The sequence below is a fragment of the Notothenia rossii genome (assembly GCF_949606895.1).
Source record: "Notothenia rossii genome assembly, chromosome: 1".
Lineage (NCBI taxonomy): Eukaryota > Metazoa > Chordata > Actinopteri > Perciformes > Nototheniidae > Notothenia > Notothenia rossii.
Genome location: NC_136912.1, coordinates 32,114,818 through 32,137,445, shown reverse-complemented (window position 1 = coordinate 32,137,445; position 22,628 = coordinate 32,114,818). Strand labels below are relative to the sequence as shown.

At 45.3% G+C, this 22,628-nt stretch overlaps 2 protein-coding genes across 3 annotated transcripts; both read right to left on the bottom strand.

Annotated features, from left to right (window-relative positions):
* Positions 1 to 6,640: 6,640 nt before the first annotated feature.
* nfil3-5 (nuclear factor, interleukin 3 regulated, member 5) lies at positions 6,641 to 16,499 on the bottom strand. The gene is made up of 2 exons (XM_079674594.1): positions 16,109 to 16,499; positions 6,641 to 10,472 (listed from the first exon to the last, which is right to left on the bottom strand). Exon 2 carries the CDS (start codon positions 9,966 to 9,968, stop codon positions 8,163 to 8,165), a length of 1,806 nt encoding a protein of 601 aa, XP_079530720.1. The 5' UTR covers positions 9,969 to 10,472; positions 16,109 to 16,499; the 3' UTR covers positions 6,641 to 8,162.
* Positions 16,500 to 19,721: 3,222 nt separating this feature from the next.
* Positions 19,722 to 22,617, bottom strand: LOC307028580 (uncharacterized protein). Of its 2 annotated transcripts, none has more exons than XM_079663738.1 (2): positions 22,466 to 22,617; positions 19,722 to 21,729 (listed from the first exon to the last, which is right to left on the bottom strand). In XM_079663738.1, exon 2 carries the CDS (start codon positions 21,706 to 21,708, stop codon positions 20,455 to 20,457), a length of 1,254 nt encoding a protein of 417 aa, XP_079519864.1. In that variant the 5' UTR covers positions 21,709 to 21,729; positions 22,466 to 22,617; the 3' UTR covers positions 19,722 to 20,454. The 2 variants fall into 2 exon arrangements, with proteins under 2 accessions (XP_079519864.1, XP_079519865.1); XM_079663739.1 differs by having other exon boundaries at positions 19,722 to 21,794; positions 22,466 to 22,603.
* Between the last annotated feature and the right edge of the window lie 11 nt (positions 22,618 to 22,628).

Here is a 22,628-nt window from a genome sequence, read left to right as displayed (position 1 = left end):
CATCCATCAGCCGCTGTCTCCCGTGCGAGGAGGGCCCAAGAGACGGCTCCGAGCTCCCGTGCGTCATCGCGGATGGAGGCCATGAGTGCTGACTCCACGGCGTCAGGCCCGCTCGGCAGCCCCAATGAGAGGCCGTTCGCTGAGCCCGAGGGGGAAGGATGCCTCGACGTGGCATCAGCGGCATAGTTGCTCTTGCCAGGCAGATGCACAATGTCAAAGCGCCATGGGAGGGTGCGCTGCTTGAGTCTAAACAGACGCGAGTTTGTGATCTCATCCAGCGTACGGTATTCAAAGATCTTCACCAACGGCATAGCGCTGCTCCGCAGGGGACAGGAAACGTGAACCCGCGAGGGTGATCCTCCACCCTCCTGGACAGCAGTCCGGTATGCCCGAGGCACAGTGACAATGTTGCTGGAGCAGGAAGTAGCCAATGCCACGCATGGACCAGTCAGGGCGGAGGCAGGTACGCTTCCGCATGTCGTAGATCTCCACGCCCTCGCGGATGGCCTCCATTATGGCTTGCTTGGACGTCTGGAAGGCCTCCTCCAGAACGGGGGACCATAGGAACAAACAGCGTGGGCTGAGGAACGGCTTAAATGGAGCCATCGTGTCGCGCAACTGGGCGTAGTTAGCCACCTGGTTGACAAGGCCAAACCAACTCCTGATGTCCGTCGTGGAGCCTGGGGTGGGGAAGTCCCGGATGGCGTCCAAGTATTTTGGGAGCGGTTCGATGGTAGATTCCGACACCCTGAAGCCAGCGAAGTCGACGCACTTCTCCGCGAACTGAATTTTGTCCAGATTCAACACGATGCCCGACCGGCGACACGCGTCAGGAAGTCGACGGTCCTCCACCAGTGTTGCTCCAGGTCGGTGTCATAGTGGATGGTGTCATCCACACAACGTTCCTTGCGTTCATAGTCCGAGAGAACGGCGTCAAACCGACGGTTGTAGCCATCCCCTTACGACAGGAAACCCTGTGGTGCCCTGGTGTAGCGCCAACGGCCGAAAGGGTGTGATGAAGGTAGTCAGGTGGCGATCCGACTGACGCAGGGGGACACTGTGGTAGCCGTTTCAGGCGTTCGTGACGGTCTTCCAGGTGCCCTTCGGGACGCAGCGTGCAAGGTGGAACGGGGACTCAGTGGCGAAGGTCTCGCGTTGGCAGAACTTGTTGAGGGGGGAGAGGTCCACGGTCCCGCGGGGGGAACCGTCGTGCTTCCGAGTGACTACCATACGATGGCACCATGCCACCGGCTCGCCGTATGGCATGCGTTCAATGACCCCAAGGGCTTCGTCCCGCAGGAGGTCATCGTGGACCCTCCGCTGCCAGTGTAGAGGCACTGTAGCCACGGTGTGGCATGCCTTAGGCGTAGCTGCGGGGTCCACGTGCATCTCGATAGGTGGCCCCTCCATGCATGGTAGTGCCCGATGGGGGCAAGTATTGAATGTCGACGAGGCATATCTCTCGAGTAGCCAACCTTTCATCCGGTTATTGTTCTCTGGCGTACAAGGGAACGGCAGTGCTGCGGGGCGCGCCGGGGGGACCGTGCGCTGAGGACATGAGCACTGGGCGTCCCGGGGGTCACCTGGCCCCACGCAGCCGCCGTTGGTTGACCTCGTCGCATTGACGGACAGGGGCTGGACTGGCGTGTCAGGGCTACGCCTGTCCTTGGGCCCCCCTGCAACGTCGTCCGACGGGAAGTTCACGGGCAAGAGGCCGAGGTTGAGCAGCGACTCGTAGGAGAGGTACATGGCCCGGACTGAGCTGCTCACGTATACCATGGAACGGCAGGATGTAAAACGCCCCCCGCTGCAGGTCGTCGAGAGCCTAGCAAAGAACGCTCCCTCGATGGCTATAGGGGAGCGGTTTGCGGGCGACAGGCTGAGGCTGACGAGTCGCAGGTCGTCCCGCGCGAAACCGCAGGCCAGGAACTCCTCCAGAGACCAAAGGTCCGACTGTGCGCCAGTGTCCGCGACGGCGGATATTCGAGCTCCGTCGGCCGAGCCCCGGTTGCTGGTGCCATCCCTCAGCCCGACTGGCATGTCCATCGAGATGGTGATTAATGCTCGGGGGTGGTCTCTCAGTCTGGCTCGCCTCGATTCGCCCTTGGAGAAGATGTGGTGCTCGAGTCTGATAGGTGCAGGCCTGTTGACACAGCCGTGCGACGTAGGGGCGCGGCGTCGGCGATGGCTCCCGCGACTTCGGCCAGGGCGGGCTCCACCTTGCACCGACAAGACCTGGGAGACCAGCTCCGACCCCATGGCGGCCTGTTGACTGTCGGATGACGGCTGTTGTCGCCTCTGTCATCGGTGGGCCCTGTAGCAGCCGATGCACACCTGGTGAGGCTTAGGATTCCACCCGCGAGGCCCCTCCGTGAAGACGTTAAAGACGCTCTTACATTCCGGGCACGAGGCACGTTTAGCCCCGTCCGCAGGGCTCGGGGCGGGGCTCGTCTGTGGAGTCGTCTTCAGGCGCCGGAATGACGACATGGCTGATAGGGAGGACGACGGGAGAGCGTTACGGGCCATCTCTTTGTTCTCGACGAGTGCAATTACGTCGTTAACTGGCTTGACCAGGACGTCAGGTGTCCCCAGCGTCTCGCGGCGTATGTCCGAGTCATAGATGCCATTGAGCAGAACATCACGGATAATGTGGTCGGTATAGTCCACGTCCTTACCACACTCGCATACCGCATTATATGCGCATGTCTCTGCTTTACCCCGGACTCTGGCAGCGAATGCGCGGAATGTCTCGTGGCGTTCCCGGCGTAACTGAAGTAGCTCGGTGCGCAGGACGCATGTAGCGACTGGGATGACAGCTAGGGACCGCATGATGGTGATTAGGTCTGGCAGGGGTCCGGAATCGGCGTCGGGGACGGCTTTCAACAGGCTGTCTCCAAGTACAGGCCCAGCGCACTGAAACAGCTGGAAGGGGGCCTGGGCATCCCCTATGCCTGAGCCGGCGCGGAATACGTTCCAACGGCGGATGAACATGTTCCATTCCTCTATCGACACGCGCACATCAACTTTGGGCCGATCGAGTCTCGGGCCGTGAGGGGCTCGGGCCTGGGCTGGCGCGGCCATGACAGGCGCTGCGTGCTGGTGGCTAAATCCATGAATCGTCAATAGAGCAATGACGAGTGCTTCAGACAAGTCATCGGATTCAAACTCGCAGCCGGGGACAGGGCATCCAACAACGACCATGGTGTCGTCATGAAGAAACACACTCCTCAATGTCAATTTCGGTAATTTATTGACAAGGATGACGACACCCTGAAACAGAGTAATGCAGCAAGATAAGCTGACAAAGTATTACCTTCATGCATGTCATCAACACAAATATATACCACGAAACAGAGTATAGTAGTATAATAGTATAATATATATATAGCATAATATATATAATAATATAATAGTGGAAAGAGTCTTACATGAATGAGTGGACGAACGTCTCAACTCGAGGCGGAGTGAATGAACAATGTTTGAACTAAAATGGCCGCTTGGCACTACCGGGTCAGAGCACGGCATAACCGGGCAGCGACAGCAGTGACGCTGCCCTCTAGTGGCCGGCGATAAACTCTTCAGGTTTGACTGTCTTTCTAGTAGCTCTGTCGCCCCATCCACGAGTAACGTTTCCACGTCAGGTGTTATGTATGCTAGCAGCCACACACACGGAGTTAACTACATTATACAAACATGGGTTAATGATTAGAGGTAACTGAGTTATTTATTTTGTTAAAGTTTCAGTTATTCTGTTTACAGTTCTGTCATCAGATTATTTAATACGATTTGTTAAAACATTGTTGTTTCTTTTGATGTGAAATATTATGTATTTAATTTAAATAAAAAGCAATGTTAGTTTTGTTCACAATTTGTTTAGTAAGTTTGCCTTGTTTTTTTCTCCAAAAGAACCGATAAAAGTACAGTTAAAAGCAGTGGTGTAGTGGGGATTTTTTTACTGGGTGGACGGGGTGGTGGGTGGACGGAAGACACACGCGCTCGTGAACTGTCAACGGGGGGGGGGCTTGGGGGACCTCTGTGTCACCTGTCAGCGCAACTTACATGATGCCGTTTAGACAATATAATAATAAAGGGCGGTGCCGGCTGTCAGCGAACCGATCCGGCCTTTCTGCACGACTATCACTCAAATGCGGGACATAGTCTCAATGTGTGGCACGCGGGACAAATAATAAAAATGCTGTGTGTGCAGTCCCGCAGTGCGGGACACCTGGTCACCCTACACACACGGTTCTACCCCTCACACACACACGCTTCAAATCAAGTTGCATAAATGCTTGAGCTACGTTTTTATTATAATTACTGTGAAATCTGTCTATTATGTTTTCATCATTAATACAACAAACACACACTTGCAACTGATAACACTGGCAATGATTTTAGATGTATTAGACTATTAAAAAAAGAAATCATGCTTCAAATAAGTGGGGGTACGGCGTACCCCCGCGTCCAACGCCCTCTACACCACTGGTTAAAAGGACCGGATCGATAAGCGCTATCGATAAAAGTTAAAACCTTAACGATACCCATCCCTGTCAGTTTTACACACATTCTGAGGCCGCCATGCCTATGTTTATATTTTCACTGCTAATTTATGCTTATGTTTTATTAGTGCATTAAAAAATCATTAAAGTCATTAAGGAAGTTTCAGCTCAGACCCCACGCTTAATATCTCTCCCCCTGGCCCACCTACATTTCTCCAGGCCCACCCACACAATAATTCCTGGCTATGCCACTGCCCTGAACTTCTCAAGTAAGCCAAGTCTGCTCACTAAAGTGACTGAACATTGTATGACCAATTTTTGTGAAAAATACAAAGAGTGATGCAATATATTAAATACATGGTTTATACCTATAATTACTGTGGTTACATTTATTCTGATTACCTAATTTGAGCGTGCACATTTTCCACGCGCAAACCTACCTCTTTTGGATTTGGAAAGGTTGGCATGTACTGTATGTTACTCGTTTTTCAAATGTAACGCGAGCTGAATACAGTTACTTGATTTTTATATTCTGATAACGTAACGCCGTTACATGTATTCCGTTACAACCCAACCCTGGAAGTAGATGGGCGTGACTTCGCCAGTCTATAGATATAATCTATCTGGTGCTGGCTAAAATAGTATAACTTTAACAAGATGCCTGTGTGCTTAGTACCAGGTTGTTATCATACCAGCAATGGGTCTTGCTCGTTCTTTCGCTTCCCGTCCGATGAGAGGACCAAGTGTGGCTGGATCAAGTTAGCTACCTAGCTAGTAGCTAGCACGTTAGTTAGCATTAAGGCCTTGTCATTTGTATTAGCCTTAATATGAAGTAACATCAAGTAACCCAACATGTTACACAGTAAGAGTAGTAGTCATATTTCGTGAAACCTTTGAAGAGTACTGTCACCGGTGTGATCATTCTATAATACACAATTTAAGCCTGGGGGAGAAATGCTAACGCTAGCATCGGCGATCGCTGATCTTTTCTACTTCATTCTATCTGCACAAATGGTTGACATTAAATATTAAAAAGACCAGGCAGTTCAGAGAGAATCAAAGGAAGGCAGACAGGCAGCTTTGCATGACATTCTTCTGGACGTGTTTCATTGTGGTGATAGTGAGGGTAGTCAATCGTTTTGTTGACATTAAAGATATTGTTGTATTATAATAATAATAATGCTTTTATTTTCTAACAAATCATGATGTAAATACATGATTTTGAATATGGCCTTAGTGTTGTATTTTCCTGACTCAAAAGACTTCATAACAGTTAAGTGATTTCATTTTCTGAGCCTACAAAACTATTCAATTATTCAATCTTTATTTCAGACTCAAGGTCCATAAAAACACAAGACACACATCAATAAATAAGATAAAAAATGATTTGCCTAAACCAACTTATTTATTATTCATTCAATGATTACTCATCAAATGTTGTGTAAATATTAGTGAAGGCACAAATAGTCAAACCTTTAATATTATTGCAGGTGTTGAGTATTATTATTTTTTTGTGATGTTGGATTTTCTCCATATCGCCTAGCCATACCCATGCTTTAATTTTCAATATGATAGTATTTACTGTAATGTGATACATGTGCACAGTTGGTATATTCTTTCCATTCATTTTTTAATCAAGCTAACTGGTTGACCTTGAGAGTTTTCATGAAATGTTGTGAATATTGTATCCGCTGAATATACCCTTGTGAGCAGACTGCAGGCTGTTTATGAATTATGAAGTGTACTCTGCGGCTGTCATGACTGTCAGTATAAATATATTTCATGAATATTAAGACAGAGGTTAAGTTTAGAGAACAGTTTCCCTCCTGTACTGTTGCACCGCACAGTCTGAGTGTGTTTCATCTCAGAGTGTGTGCCAGTAGGCGGCATGAGGTGATGAAGCGGCAAAGTTTTCTGTGTGTTGGCTCACACTGCGCTGGCAGACTGGGATGTTTCTGTGTGTGTGTGTGTGTGTGTGTGTGTGTGTGTGTGTGTGTGTGTGTGTGTGTGTGTGTGTGTGTGTGTGTGTGTGTGTGTGTGTGTGTGTGTGTGTGTGTGTGTGTGTGTGTGTGTGTGTGTGTGTGTGTGTGTGTGTGTGTGTTGCCTTCACCAATCATTATAGAGAATCAGAGAGACATACATTAATTTAACAACCTTTAATTTTTTCTCCATTTTCAATATTTCACAATGAAAAATCAGTGTTTATGTAACCATTTTTGCATATCCACATGAAGTATGACAATACATAATCACTTCTGGACAAGCCTTATTCAATTTCTTTTTTTTTTTATCCATTTCTTTCGCAAACAACAAAGTTTATACGGTAACACAGAGTACAAATGGTAACTGGGGCAAAGGGGAGTATGGGTAAATACACAGCACAACCAGAAAGAACATAGAGCAAAATGACCCAACAGGATGACAGAAAAACACATGTAATAATAAAGCCCAAAATAATAACGGAATATAATAGAAAATAAAAATATTAATAAAATAATAATAAAATAATAACAGCAGTATACAAGAGATTAAAGACAACTTTACATTTATACATAGTGGCCAGAGGCAGGCACCAGGAAGTGAAACAGTTAAACTTGTACAGACTGGATGATCTAAGGTAGCTAACACGACTCAGTGCAGGGGGGAGTGGGCTCGTAAAGACGTCGGCCAAAGTGGGGACGAGGGACAACACAATAAAGAGGCACCTTATGAAGAGAGAGCAGCGTTGCTGGTTTTTCCACGGGAGAGCCATTTTGTTTATTAAACAGACCATATTTGTCTTGAAATGAAGATGTATTGATTTTTCGTTGAGCAGCCGGCAGACGTTTGCCTTGTGCTTTTCAGGTTTTGCAAACAGCAAAGTGTGACTACATAGCCTTGACTGATATGCATTAGATAAATGGCCTTGACTATTTCAACAGCTCACCTGAATGAGGCCCCCGATCTGATCCATCAATAAAAAAAATGTGTACCTTTCTTTTTTTTCTTTTCTTCTTTTTCTATACAAGTTGTGGTTCATGTTGAAAAAATCTTGGAGGCATTTTCTAGACAAAAAGCGACTGTACAAGGTGTCTCATCAAGGGGAAAAAACCTTTTGAGTCTACGACTTCGTCATCCCACTGCTTTATTTGTTGTTGTTTTCTGCCACATTTTTCTTCTTAAAATATATTTTCCATTTATGCAAATGTATGTCACAGTAATATACAATCTAAGTGCTTCAGAAATGAAGGGGGACTTGTTTGTGAATGTGGTCAGACAGTGGGGGAGCAAATAGTACAGGTGTGTGTTCAGAGGGAGGCAACTCTTTGCCAAAAAGGGAGATGCTAAAGGAGGGATGCGTATTCTTTGGTCAGAGGATTGTTCCCGTAATGCCACAATAAACGCTGGGCAGCCACCAGGGCAGTTTACAAACATGAATGATGTATGAATTTTCCATAAGGGAAATACCCCAGACTCCAGCTCTGGAGAGTTGCCTTCCTAATTAAGTGATCTACCAAATAGGAAGGACAGGTAGGACAGATTTGAAGGGAAGAGGAACACAGTGAAACTTTGTGAAATCACATCCAAACTGCACCTCGGGCAGATCACCGGCTCTTCTCTGTGTCGTAGGGTAGCAATGTTAGTTATTGTGGTATTGGTGACAGAAAAAAGTCCCAAGTGTCCTTACTCTTGCCTCTTATTGGGCCCACCTCTGCTACTGGATCCCTTTTTCCCTCCCTCCTTTTTAGCCTCCTCCCTCTCATTCAGAGAGTTGATCTGTCCCGCACACTCAGTGTCATTGTCCACCTCCTTGCTCTCTCCGTTCATCTGGGAGCTGTGAGGGTTGCTGGGCAGAGCTAAGTAGGGGTGCTGAGGTAAAGTGGGAGAGGGGGACGTGGACATGTTGACGGTTCCCTCCATGTGCATCCCCGCCGCCCCGTTGGTAAGGGCTCTGTACTTGAGGCGGAGCTTGTGGGGCAGGGCGGTGCCTTTGTACTCGGCTTGGAGCTCGCTGTGTGAGCTTGGAACTCCAGCCTCCTTCTGATGGTAGCTGCTGATGTCTGAGGAGGACGAGCAGGGGGACTCGTCATCCGTGGAGCCCTCCTTGTCAGAGCTCCGAGGTTCCCCGTCACTGGAGGAGGTGTCTTTAGTGGAAGAGTTCTCCTGGTAGAAGCCGCCTGCTCGTGGGCCTCCCTCATACGTGAGAACCGGGGGCTCTTCGTCCAGTGTGTTGAGGTAGCCGTTGTGCTGTGGGAACGAGGACTCGCCCTCCTCCGTGTTGCGGGTCAGATCAGGGGCGAAGGGGTTCTGTTGGCTTTGCTGCAGACCGCCCTCCTGCCCCTGGTAGCTGTAGTGATGGTGGCTCTCGTGCTGTTGTTGCGTGTCGGGGTTGTACCTCTGCTGTACGTCATCTGTGGACTCAGCACGACCTTCGGTGTAATCGTACTGAGGTGAATCCATGGTGTTTGTTCTCTCCAGCTTCTCAGCGACCTCTGTGATGTCTGAGAACTTGGAGGTGGAGGAGTGCTGCTGGGGTCTGCTCGGCTGCTCCTCGGCCCGCTGGGTGTCCATTGGGTAACAGCCGCTGCTGGAGCGGTACAGGATGACGCTCCTCTGCGCGGAGGTGGCCTGAGGAGCTGGACTGGAGGCCTTTACGTGGCACTGCTGCTGTTGCTGCTGCTGGTGGTGTTGGTAGTCCATGGCACTTTCAGCCAATGGGGCGTTCTGCTGGTGTGGAGAAACCAGGGTAGTGTGGTTGCCATGGTAAGCTCCATTCTGCAAACCATTGGGCATCGCCTTGCTTTCCAGGCCGGCCATCTCCATAGTTGCGGGCTCCGTCTTTATGTTGAAGCCCATTGGTTCTGGGCTGTCACTGGAGGAGTCGTCAGACATGTCGGAGATGGAGCCCCGTGGAGAGTACTGGTGTAGCGCGTTGTGGCGCTCGCCGCGGCCCGACTGTTCGGTTTCAGACGAGTCTGAGTTCAGCATCACCTGGGATGCGCTGGAGTAGCCGCTGCTTGAGAGGTAGGGGTTGGGGGTGCCGTTGCCGCTCCCACTACTACTGTTGACACAAGCAGCGCTGTTGGATAACTGCTGACTTTTCTCCATGTAGGATGCCGTGCTGATGAGGCCGAAGCGCAACTTGAGCTGAAGGAGCTCCGTCTTTATGCGAACATTCTCCTCGTTCAGCGCCATGACGCGGTTCTCCAGCACCATGTCGTTGAGGCGCCGCTTTTCCCTTGAGCGCTTGGCTGCTTCATTGTTCTTCCTTCGCTTTTCCCAATAGGAAGCATCTTTCTTCTCGTCGGAAATGAACTCTCGCTTGCGACGGCTACTCGCATTGGACTTGGAACCTTTAGACTGGCGGCTGCTCCGCGGTCCTTCTTCCGGAGAAGCGGATCGGATGCTGCCGCTGTAGGAGGAAAAATTGTCGACATCCATTGCATTCTTGTTGCTGGTTGATGGGAGGTGTAGACCTAGACTTTCCATTTTTTCCTAGCTGTTGGCCAGAGTGTAACTCTAGCAAAGGGCAAAGGGGGAAAGGGAAAATTCAAAACAAGATGAGACGACTACTTTGTTGCTGAGGACTAAGATGCAGGATCTGCAAAAATGTCTTGATGAGGTATTTGTTCCTTGAAGGGATAGCCTCATTGATTTCTGTTATTGTTCAACGTTCAAGTGTCCATATTCACCAGGAAGATTAAAAAGAGGTGGAACTTCAGAAAAACCTTAGACATTGGACAAGTGTTCTGAACGGGGAAAGACAAAAAAGAAGTAGGTTTTTTTTCGATCAAAGAGTCTTTCAGCTGTGATCTCCTCAGTCTCTGGAGCCTTGTTGGAGTGGATTTTGACTTTATCTTCCTCAATCTTTAGCAGAGCTGTGATGTCTGTCAGGCTGCTGCTCTCAGTGTCTTACGGAGGATGTAGGTCAGTCCGTCTACTTTGGGGGTTCCCTGAGGATCCGTTTCAGTGCTTCTGTTTGCTGGCCACTTACTGAGAGAAAATAGGGAGGGGAGAGAGGGAGGGAGAGCGTCAGATTGGATGTAAAACCACTAAGATTCATAGTAACATATATTTACATTTCAGTGAAATTAGACTCATGAACTGTAGTACAAAGCTTTAGTTTGGGTCCCTTGCATGTAAGGGATCAATACAGTGTGTCATCACACACACGCTGCTGCGGCTGGGATTAAACATACTGTATGTGCTGCTGCTGAAGAGCTATTGTGTAAGAAGGGGCACTGTCATAGTCACATAACAGGACTAAAGAAGGCTGACCTGGAGCCAGCTCTGCAGAGACTGACAGATAAAGAGCTGAGGGAGGCACATAATGGACAGAGATGGGATGAATCAAAACCATTATGATATAACTCCAATTATGGTACAGTACATTAAAAAAACTTATGTTCACATTTCTAAATTATATATTATAAAATAAATCACGAGGGAGCAGATTTAAAGAAATGCATCAAACTCAGGAGATCTCCGGCAATGCCTTTGTTGTAGGAGCCGTCACACTGTGGGAAATTACACAACTCCCCAGGCTGCTGCTGAACATCCTTACGCAGTGTCAAAATATGTAACAGCAGGAAGCCTCGCTCACCGAACATGTTTGCGATACCCACGCCGCTTAAACGCAGCACAGAGGGATGTTGACGACAGTCCGGCGTTACGTAATACTTAGATCTGCACTTGTTTTCGGCCACATGCTTCTGGTTCTCCTGTACTTCACAGCTGATATGCGGTGGTAGTTAATAACACATCACTACACTGAACCCGGAAACCATGGTAAACAGGAAAACATATTTTTTTATGACACACACAGGGAAATTATCTAGGTCACTGTGCCTCCGGGTAACAATGACTGATTTTCATGCTAACTGGAGTTAGCACAAATATGAACTTTTATCATCACTCGATTGTTTTATTACGTAATCATCACGGTTTTCGGCGCCCCCCCCAAATTGGAAACTGGAATCATTGCAGCACAATTAGTTTCATGGAAGCTACGTTATGTTCAGTGATTTACTAGTCTCACCACTTCTGTTGCATTTAAAGATTGTCAACTCTAATGCAAAATTTCACATTTTGAATATTGAAATAATACAAGAAGCACAAGTATGCATATGACTATTGGTACAGGAGCAGTATTAAGTATTTGCATTTTACTATTGTAGCCTTTGCCGCATCTTTTTTCATCCAGTACATCTCAAAAACGACGGTTCAAATTAAATATAATATACATCAGTTAAAGTATCTTATAACAGATGCCATGACCAGTCGATATTTCTGTCAGGACTTTGGTTTTTCATTTTGAGAGCTTTAACTTCAAACTTCAGACAAGTATAGCTGCAGAGGAATTTGGAAGCTTTGTTTAGGAAACACCAAGCAGCTACTAAATCCCATTTGGGCTGCCATATTTGTCTGATATCTTTCATGGTGTGAGCAGAGAAAGCAGATCTGAGCAAAGAAACCCTGCCGACGTCTTCAATTATTTCAACTGTGCTGTGATGGCAGGAGAGCTGAACAAACTCCTTATCCCAAAGAGAGTTGAACAAAGGTACTTGAGTTAAACAAAACTGACTCACATCGACCTTCTTTCACTACGCTGCAGTGTATTGTTCCCTAATGAAAAGCCACTTACTTCTCGCCATCGAGTCAATGCTACATAGCTATTTACTATAGGGATGTCCCGATCACCTTTTTTTGCTCCCGATCCGATTCCAATCATTTGATTTTGACAATTTGCCGATACCAATTTTTCCCGATCCGATCTTTATGTAATGCATTAAGAGAAAAAAAAGCATTCAAGTTGTCCCTTAAGGTTATTTTTTCTTATTTAAATTGGATATTCTATCCAACATGGATATAGCTTCTTTCTTTCACAGCAGCATTGGATCAGTTCAGTTGTGCAGCATTGGATCAAAACAAAATAAAGCTTTCAGTACTCGTTAGCTTACTGCTACAATTAGACACTGCGCCCTGCCCACTCTGTTGCCAGATTTGAGAGAAATAAGCAACCAGGTCTATGAAAACAAGCCCCAAAGAAGCAACACATACATGATGTTCTGTAATTTGAAACCAAAACTAAGGCCTCAGGATGACTTTAAGACTTGAACATGGTCATTTTTGTTTTGTAACATTGAATACAACATTTAAAAAAAAGTATTTTATATAAAAAATAAATAAATTTAAAACAAATCCCGATCCCCGACTTTTCTCTCCCGATTCTGTTCTTTTGAAAATCGCGTGATCGGATCGGGACATCTCTAATTTACTATAAAATATATCGTAAGATTATTTAAATCATGTCTTTTCTTTCCTCGCAGTCAATGACCCTGTTACATAATCTCATTTTTATAAAATCCGCATTGAGACCTTTGAACAGCTCGACTTCGGCCCTGAATAATTAACCATTTGTTTACTCATGTCTGTTATGTTGTAACTGAAAGTCTATGCTGCAGGCTATTCTTCAAATTGAATTTACCCTTCAGTGCCAAAACAAGGATTTCACCGTCTCCTTCTCTCAAAGAACTGGAGTAAAGCTACACCATTTGGGAAGGGATTTGGACAGTACCACCAACAGATGTGGACAAATGTGGGGTCAGCCCCTCCCCCTCTCACTAACCCTGAATATTTTTAATAAAGACTTTCAAGGGAGGGAGGAGGCGTGAAACAAAGGCGGCGGGAAGGAAGCGTGCATACGTCTGCGTTGTCCCACTGACCTAGAAACGACGCTAAGCAGTAAACACTCCTCCTGTCTTTGACGGTGCGCCATTAAAATAGGTCAGTGGAGAGGGAGGCCAGGAGAGGAAAGTAAGGGAGTAACAGAGTGCACTCTAAAAATAGAGGGAGGTGAGGGGGGGGGAGCAGAAGAGTGATGGGGTGACATCAGTTTGTGGAAAGCAGAGGAATTGTACAGAATCTGCAGCAGGAGGGATAAAAGGGACAAACTCCAATACGTCATCTGATTATAAAGCACCGGTGATCTTCATGCAACATTAATCCCGGCTCTTGGAAGACGCCTTGTGCAGCGCGGAGCAATATGAATCAATAGCAGATGAACGTCGGTAGGGAGAGATAGGGAGATGGTGTTGACGTCAGAGCACACACCCTTCTCTGCAGCCAAATTCACACATAACAGGCTCTCTCTCAGGACTGCATGGGGATGGGCTGCCGTGGCTGCTCGTAACGTACGTGCCCTGAATTTCTCTTGTTGCAGAGCAAAGCTTCTGTAACGTGTGCATATTACATCGCAGCAGAAGCTACAGGTTAACTGGCCGTGAATGCTCTGCTAACTCCCCTATTTACCCTCCTCTATGTGCTCTGAACAAAGGCCAATACTTGAGCTACACAAAAAAGGGATTCTGGATATGGTACAATGTCTAATTGGCTTTTTCTGCAGAGGTTAATTTCCCATTTAAACCAATGATTAACTGCGGCCACTGTAAGCTGTCTTTTTTCAGTCCTTCTGGCAGTGGAAAACACAGGTCTGAAGTAGTTCCCAGGCACTTGCCGCTCGGGAGGAATGCCTCACCTCTGACCTCCTCTGAGGCAAGTGTGAGTAAAACGCTTGGCATCCTCTTCCCCTCCTCCATCCTTTAAGTGATCCAACACCACACACGTGGAGGGGGCTCCTAGCTAGGAGCCTCCATTTTGCCACAGAGCTTTTTGTGTCAAGAAACACATCTAGCAGACAGGAATCCAGACATTCCAGGTCAGCCAGTGAGACCCATCGCTGAGGGCCATTTAACACTTCCTATTAGCAATACACTTCTACCTCCACTCGTGACAGAACACTAGATCTTCAGGTGAATGCACATGTTTCCAGATAAACAGGATCTTATGAAATGTTCAATCTGTCTATAACACAATTGAGTTTAGCAACCTGAATTCCCCCTACGGCATTAGAGAAGTATGCCTTCCTTCATAAAGTCTGTTAGTGTTTTGAAGATGACTTGGTCAATTAGTGACATGTGACTCATATTTTAAAAGCTTATTTTTATTTAACACTAATGAATAGACACTAAAGTTTAACAAACTAGGTCGCTGTGGTAACTAAAGGCTGTATGAATGAGTCCACAGTGTGCCCTGTTTCCTCATGTGTCTCCTCACCCAGACTCAGGTCTGACCTACATTCAGAGGTCTGGCTGGGAACGGAGCAAAGCAGACGGCTCTGAAACCAGACCAGCTGGCAGCGGCGGACTATAGGAGCTCACCAGAACTCTGGCCCGGCCTCGCCAGACAGCGGCTTCCATGCACTAAATCACATCCTGGATGTTCACTTGTTATTCTAATTTCAGTTACGCAAAGACAAAAGAAAACATACAATCTGGTTCTCTTCTGCTTTTTTTCTTTGTTCCACGTTTTCTCTTGGAGGAGACAGACTGAGAAAGTTAAAAATAACTCACAGACACTCAACAGCTGTGTGACGTCATCGATGAAAGCATTTTTTAAATATCCATGTGCTTTAGGAAAAGGCATTTGGTGTTAACTGTGGTATAAATGATGGGAAAAGGGAGCAGGGTGGTGTAAAGGGGAATCAATTAAAGGCCCCTGTGTGTCCCAGGAGAGAGCTGCTGTTTATTGCTTCTCCCCGCTGTGTGCTGGTTATGTCATACCCTCCAACTCCCTCAAAGCATTGCTCTGAGCTTTACTTAACACAACTCATGAGGACAAGAAAGAAAGAAATCACCCAGTGACTCACTTTTAATGAAAAAAAACAGACGTTTTGTGACTGCTCTCTCCTTTGAACTTGAACACCTAAAAATGTTGAAAAATGTTCAGCACATGTTGAGAAAGGGAAGTTTCAAAGACAATATGAAGCAAAAACATTATTTAGTTTTTTAATATATTACGTTGCATGTGTTCCCCCTGTAGTACTCTGTTATACTCCACAATGTTTAAAAACATATTACACCTGAAGCCCATCCTGAAAACGTTATGCATTTTATCTCTTTGTATATGTTCTACGGTTCTACCTCAACTATGATTTTCACCCACATTTATTCAAATGTTGCATTAGCACTACCCTTTGTGCTTACCCATGCTTTAAACCAGACCTGTGATTGCATCAGTCGACAGCCACAAATACTATTGAGCGATCTAATCGATCAAAGGGATGTAGTGACCTACATATGGACGACATTCATAAAGCCTACAGTCCGCAGCACGCCACGTGCAGGAGCTAATACAGTGTAGTATGCTACCCTGTGTGTCTGCATTAACCAGACAACACACAGCCAGCTCTGCCCCCATTCCCTGGAAAACACCACCGTAGAGGAAATAACCTCGCCTTGACATTGAGCACACAACGTGGAATACGTCCAACCACGTTTCCCAAATATTTTACATGTTTCGTGTAAATAGCAATGAACAATGCGACAAAACCGGCAACAAAGTAGCACATTAGCGCCGGTAGTGCCGTGTTTAACGTTACAAAAGCGACCGCAAACGTTTCAAAGTCACGGCAGAGCCGAGAGTCGCCATGTGAACAATGACCGGCCACGAGCATCATGTCCTCACCTCAACAGACCGCGGAAACACCGATATTACAATGAATGAAATACATAAACGGAGATAGAAACAGACAAAGACAAAAAGCAGCCTTGCGCTCAGTCATAACATACCTCTCCGTGTCCTAGAGGGGGGAGAAAGATTCCGGCTTCACCGACACAAAGCTGTCTCGCTCCCGTTTCCTCCTTTTCCTTGCGCGTGTGGAAGAAACCTCCCAAAAAAGCCGAAAAGTTTTCGTCTCCCTCTTCTGTCGCAGCTCGGCTGAGTGGCGGTGTGGTGAGAGGCTGTGCTGGATGCTGTTTCTGTCTCTTGGCTCTGGCTGCCTGTGTGTTGTGCGCTGCCGGACCCTTTGCTCCAGTTTCTCCGGCTCCCTTGCTAGAAATATGTGTTAGTAGGTCAGCGGTTGCATAACAGCTCTTAGGCTGCCTCGTCACGTTGTTGTCCTCTGTCTCTCCGCGCAAGAGTCTCTCTCTGTTATTAGTCCCTCTCTGTTCCCCACCCCTCCTTCCCATTTCCACCTCTGCTCCATCATGCAATCCCATTTATTTTTATAACTTGGCCCTGTATGCATGTTACACAGACATACATCATATTACTGAGAGGTCCGATAACAGCATGCAACAGCATGTCCTTGACCTGTGCAAGTGTACACTCACTGTTGCTCATTATAGCCTTTGTTCCTTTTATAATCAAGCAAATTGAATAAAATGTATTCTGAATATAGGCTACTTCTTCTTTCACTACTTGCAAGCAAACCTTTGGAATGAACCTCAATGTGAACAGTTGAAACATTTTAAAGGAAATAAAGGAATTAATAGCAGACAATAAGGCCATATCATTTTGTGATCAATTTGTTTGAAGCGGCCACTGTGGAGCTACTGGACATATTTAAATCATGTGCATTTAAAACAACATCAGAATTTAACTTTGATGTGGAAGAAGTCTGATCTTTTACTTTGTTAATATTATAGTGTAACAATGCTCTCATGAGTCCTCCGTTCAAAATGTAACTTAAGTAAAAGGCCAAAAAGGATCACCATCAAAATATTCTTAAAGTTTATCATTAGTAATGCATGATTGCTCTAACTTAAATGTTGCAGCTGGTAAAGGTGGAACTAATGTAAACACTTCACATACTGCCAGTCACCATACATAATAAATATTCTATTATTAGGTGATTTTCAACTTGTATTAATTACCTCAATCACTTAATTTCAGCATTCACTGATTTTAGCATCAAGGTCATTAACATTAGGATTCCTTCTGGTTTATTAAAAAAATGTTGTTTTGATACAATTGCAAAATGAGTCATAGGCTTCTTATTTTTCTCACTCATTTGGGATAAATATAAGACTATGTGTCAGCAGTGCATCACCGTGTGCAAAAGGACGGGATGTAGGTCATTGGGGACTGTTTAGAGAAATGCAGAGTCTATGTGGTAACAGTTATAATACCTCACCAACCCACGTATTACACTGCTAGATTATAAAGCATGTTGAATATTGGATGCACTGAGGAAATATTGTTGCCTCAGATCGATCGTGTATCGGTTCAGATCACAACATTTTAATGTATTTGCACTGTCGAACAGAGTTTAACCCTTTGTTTGATTAATATGGTCTTTATTGTAAACAATAGAAATGTGGCCATGATCTGGTATTTTTTGCTAATAATAACGTACATTCAGTAACAACAATAAATACTGGATTCTATCTAAGCTCATTTGAATATAATTTTGTTTTTTGAAAAACCTAATTAAAACACACATTAAAACTATAGATCCCACACTGAAACTGCATCAATGCAAAGAAGCTTGAACCCACTCCCTTTTGTGTGTGTTTTTAATGTCAATTATTTCTATTTTTTGTCCTTTGTGTGCCCTTTTTTTGTAAAAGATTAACTACATATTCTTTTAAACATATCTGTTAAATTGAAGGGATACACCAAATCATTGTCACTATTCATGGCCATTACAATTCATATAAAACACCTAATAAAACATGGATAATCTCTAATAAAACCTGAATTATACCATTGTTTTTTTGTTTATACTCTTACAGTCAATTTGTTTATGTTTAGTATCTTTTGGTTTATCTGCTTATGTGCTTTTCTATTATCCCATAAAACCCATTGTTCTCTTCACCACTACATTTCATAAGCAGTTGCGTCAGCCCTGTTTTGGTATCAGACTGACACATCCACTTCCAACCCACTTTCTCACACACATCCCTTCCCCCTACCTTGACTAAAAAAACACATGCACTCATTCACCTCACCCACCACCACCACCACCACCATTAGACCATGTTGGGGGAAACAGTGGCCTTGAACTTGTCTAGCTCCTTCCCCCACCAGTGCTCTGTTTTCGCCACCAACCCCCAACGCACTGCTCCATCTCTTCAGCTGCCTCTGCATTCAGGCCTTCCCTTGGCAACTGTGGTTTGGTGGTGCCTGCCTAGCAACCAGAATGCTCTCGCTTCTGCCTATTAGGCTCGTGGCATGGGGGGGGGGGGGGCTGGATGAAGATTGATTGCAGACAAAAGATCTCATGTGTATCTCCTGTTGTTGTTGTCGTCATCCGGGGTCTCTGCTGCAGCGGTGTTACCTGTTTAACCTCACATGGTGGCATTACATATTATAATATGTAATAATCGTCATGCCATTTTCAAGCTCCTTCCTTGTTCTTGGCATTTATTTTTATTTATTTTTAGTAAAGACAAAGGTCATTTAAAAGTGGTAATGCTTCACTTCCAATCTAAAATGACATCCATAGCTTTTGTCTGTATGTGCAGAGTGTGTTGCAACAGCAGTAAGCACAATGGAGGAGATGACCTCTGTAGTAACACTTTGAATGAGTGAGTGAGTGAATGATCAATGATGATAGACACCTGTCGCCACCTGGTGTTGATAAAAAAAGACTGAAAACTGAAGAATGTACCTTTAAAGAATAATGGCATTTGGGTCAAGGTTAATCATATTCTTTGCCAAAAATGAGTAATTGTGCGTATATTTTGTGGCATTTCTGGCCATTGCTTACATAATCTATTTCACAGCACCTGATGTCTATCTGCAAATGTATGCTCCATCCAGGTGTTGGATTCTGAAACTGTATCCTTCCCCTACAGTACATGAGGTCCAATCAGTCTCCACTGCAGCTGCCTTGATGCTAAAAATAGCTTTCGTACTGCTGACGTGAGTGATGACTCATGCAGAGTCTCACATCTCTTTCTGCATCCCTACACCACTCCCCTCTCCCTGGCACTGTCCGACACCCAACTCACCCCCTCTGCATATATCAGTAACCTTCATTCAGTTAGGGGGTGCTGACGAAAAGGTGGTTTGTCCAGTTTTAAAGCATTCATTAAAGAGGGTTATAAATCATTCCAGCACAAAAGGAAATGTGTGACATATACATATTCTTGCGCAGTGCACCTCTCCTCTCAGTGACTCAGAGCTCTCTCTCGGCCCTAGCTTGGTCAGCTTTCTACTTTTACCCCAGCTTATCCTTGCCTGTGCAATCTAAACTAACTGAAAACATAACTTTAGTGCATATTTACAGATGTAACTCTTGATGAATACTGTATGTATGGCCTCTCAAACAAAAACAGCATCTAAGTTATTCAAAAAGATTTCAATCTCAAAGACAGTGTAAACTCTATCACAGCTAAACTAATTTCAGGTGAATTGTAATGTTAAATACACAAGAAAAAAATCGATCACAACAGATTTACCTAAAATAAACTTTTATTTCCAGGTTCATTTCGTTTATAGAAATCAGATACAGTAAGCAATATTTATATCACAGAAACAGAAAAGCTTTACTCTCTTTTTCTTTTCTTCAGGACAGCATATCATAATGATATCTGTGTTAAAAACCTATGAACTACACATTGTCCCACTGTAGACAGAAATGGCTTTTATACCTCTGAGTTAAGTGAATATGGTGAAGTGTTGTACATTTTAACGGTGTACTATATGTTGTATACAAGTTAATGTCCAGTGTTTCTGATAGACCAGTTTGAAACCAGAAATAAATAGCGTTATTCAAATCTGAGGAATTATCATGATTAAGAGACATGTGGTTATTCTGGAAGCCCTGAGAGAAAAGTGGGACATTAAATTGTTATGATCTAATACATTTTTTTTCCAGGATATGTTTCATCATTTAATTTAATGTCACCTTGTAAAAACGTATTTAGATCATACTTACAAAATGCCTTTGCCTCTCCAGGCTTCCGTAGATATATCACACTGACATCTCTTTTAGATTTGCATTCATTAGACATAATACATTATTAAAAAACTAATATGTTGGTGTTCTTTCTGATAGTGATTTGCCGACAATCACAGAACAAACACTTTCCTAAAAGAAGCTTTTCCAGTGAAACAGGTGTCAGTAAGGGTAAGATCGATGGTTTGTGAAGATGTAGTGTGAAATCGGTCTGCTAACTTTAGTCTTTTAAGCGATCTTGGAGAGCAGCTGCTGAGAGAAAAGCATCTTGAGCTGAGCCACTTCCTGAGACAAACAGCTGATCTGAGACCTGAGACTGACGTCCTCTGTTGAATGCTTGGTGTGCCCGGAGCTCTGAAGGGAGGAGGCGTTATAATGGCGAGAGGACGGACCCTGATACTGCTCCCCAAGACCACCATAGGCCTCCTCCCTGGGCCAAGGGGCCTGACTCTCTATCCGACCCTCCAGTCCTGCCTGCTGCTGGTTCCTCACCTGGATGTTTGGCCACACTGTGGCTACAGGGGGTCCATTGTGCCTGGTAGCTGAAGATGGAGATATCTCCGATCCTTCGCTGCAACAAGAGGGCCCTTTGAAGCGGAGCTTGTGCGGGAGGCTCCTCAAACCCTCGGGTGAGTCTTGTCTGTTTACATACTGACTCTCGTTGACCTCAAGGAGACAGGTGTGGGAGTCGTAGCCTTGCTGCTCCTTCACCACCTCCCTCGGAGAAGGCCCAATATACTCATTTGGAGATTCATCAAAAAATACAGGGCAGGCCATGTTTGAGCTACATAAGGTGGATACACCCGACTCCTCGGATACACTTTGACGTGACAAAGGCCCGGCCCCCCTTGGTTCATAGATGGGACCCTGATGTGGAGGCTGAGAATGGACGTGGTGGGTGTGGTTGGGGTATGAGGATCCATCTGTGTGAGACTGGTAGCGGTTTGTGGTACCGGGTGTTGGGTGAGCACAGAGTGGTGCAGACAATGGTAGAATTGAGACCTCAGACGGGTCCTTGACCAGGCCAAAGCGAAACTTCAGAGCCAACACCTCGGCCCTCAGATGGGCGTTCTCCTCCAGCAGGCCCAGCACTCGCCTCTCCAGCACCATGTCATTGGTTTGCCGCTTCTCTCTGGACCGTTTGGCTGCCTCGTTGTTTTTTTTCCTCTTGTCCCAATAGCCGTCATCTTTCCTATCGTCAGGGATGAACTCCCGTTTGCGGCGTGCAACGTTGGCGATGTCTTCATCGCAGCTACTGCCTTCTCTAGCTTCTGTCTTGGCAAGGCTCTCTTTGTGATTGAAGGGAAATGTGTGACCCAGGAGGGTTCGGGCCAGCTGGCCTCCCCTGGAGGTGAGGATGGAAACAGCCTCATCTGTGAAGGATGCAGCCCTTCCTCGAGGCCTTGACTCTGGCCCCTTTACAGCCAGCGGCGAGGGCGCTGACAGCTCGTGAGCAACACTTCCCACAGTGTGACCCGTCATGTTCCAACACTGATTTCACACCTGAAGGAGCGGGGAGGTATGTGAGGATCTTACTGAGGTTGTAAAATGTGCTGTAATGGCACCATCTGGTGGTGTACAAATACACAAACATATAGAGGGGTGACCGTTTGTTTACAATGTTGCAAAACTTATCGTACTGTTACATGTTGTTTTGGATAAGACTTGAATATAATAAAAAATAACTATAAATATAACTTATATCCAATAAATAATAACAACAAGCATTACAGTGGAATAAAACTACATAAATACAATTTCATAATAATTGTCTTATTTTAAAATTATTGTTGTTTGTCACTCAATCCACAATAAATCAGTGAAATGTAATAAGTATATTTTATAGATCAAATGTTAGATACAAACAGTTCGTATTGAGAAAGAATAGAACACGTGATGGACAAATGTGACAGACTTGTCTGTGATTATTCATTTAACTAGTTAATTTCCCTTAGAGTATGATGTAGGATTGAGTATTTTTCATTTATTATTCAAACTTATTTTCTACCCAGTTACCTTAACAATATATTACAGTTCCTATTATCACAGTCGATTTTTTAAAATTAAAACCTCAATAGATCACTGATCAGCGCTCCGTTGTTTACTTTTGTAATAAATCCCATATACATTCCTAAGCTATTTCACCCGATGAGATGATAAAGTAAACAAATGATGCAGAAACTTTCTTAAAAACGATTAACTAGATCCATCTCAGGATAAGTAAGGAAATCTTACTTACAAACCAAACAGCTGCTGAATGAACCCTTTGATGAATCTCCTCAGTCCGATTGAGTGGAACAGCACAGGTCTCTGGATGTTCCTCCTCCTTAAAAAGCTCTGTGCGGTTTCTTCTCCCACTCATCGGTTCAGATGGGGTCGGATCGTCGGATCCTCACCCCGAC